Source organism: Haliaeetus leucocephalus, unplaced genomic scaffold (genome assembly GCF_000737465.1).
Source record: "Haliaeetus leucocephalus isolate CR32 unplaced genomic scaffold, Haliaeetus_leucocephalus-4.0 Scaffold439, whole genome shotgun sequence".
Lineage (NCBI taxonomy): Eukaryota > Metazoa > Chordata > Aves > Accipitriformes > Accipitridae > Haliaeetus > Haliaeetus leucocephalus.
The window spans coordinates 6,960,238-6,960,605 of NW_010972875.1; the positions used below are offsets into that span (position 1 = coordinate 6,960,238).

General features: G+C 76.4%; 1 protein-coding gene across 1 annotated transcript in view; it reads left to right on the plus strand.

The window, feature by feature from the left end:
- The first annotated feature begins 214 nt into the window (after window positions 1-214).
- SPATA18 (spermatogenesis associated 18) overlaps window positions 215-368 on the plus strand; it is a 28,973-nt gene continuing 28,819 nt past the window's right edge. The window contains exon 1 of the mRNA XM_010574563.1: window positions 215-301. Coding sequence (XP_010572865.1) covers window positions 215-301 — 87 coding nt within the window. The remainder of the gene's footprint in view (window positions 302-368) is intronic.

The window sequence follows — 368 nt, forward strand, 5'->3', positions numbered from 1 at the left end:
GCCCTGCCCGCGTCGCCAAGGCACCCGCCGCCGCGCCGGGCCCGGCCCACGTTAACAATCGCGATTATAAAAGCGGCGCGAACGCGGGGCCGCCCAGAGCAGCGGGCCCGGGCCGGCGGTGCCAGCTTTCGCCCCCCGCCCGCGGAGGGCTCCCGGAGGGACGGGACGGGGGAACCAGCCCAGCCCAACCCCGGGAGCGAGCTGACAGCCGGCCATGGCCGACGGCTTGAGGAGGCTGGTCGGCGCGGAGAGCGGCCGGGTGCTGCAGGAGAAGCTGGAGAGCTGGTACCGGGACTACGAGGTGGGCCGCGGCCGCCCGCGGCGGTAGGGGGTGTGTGGGGGGATCCGCGTCTGCCGGGGGCCCGTAC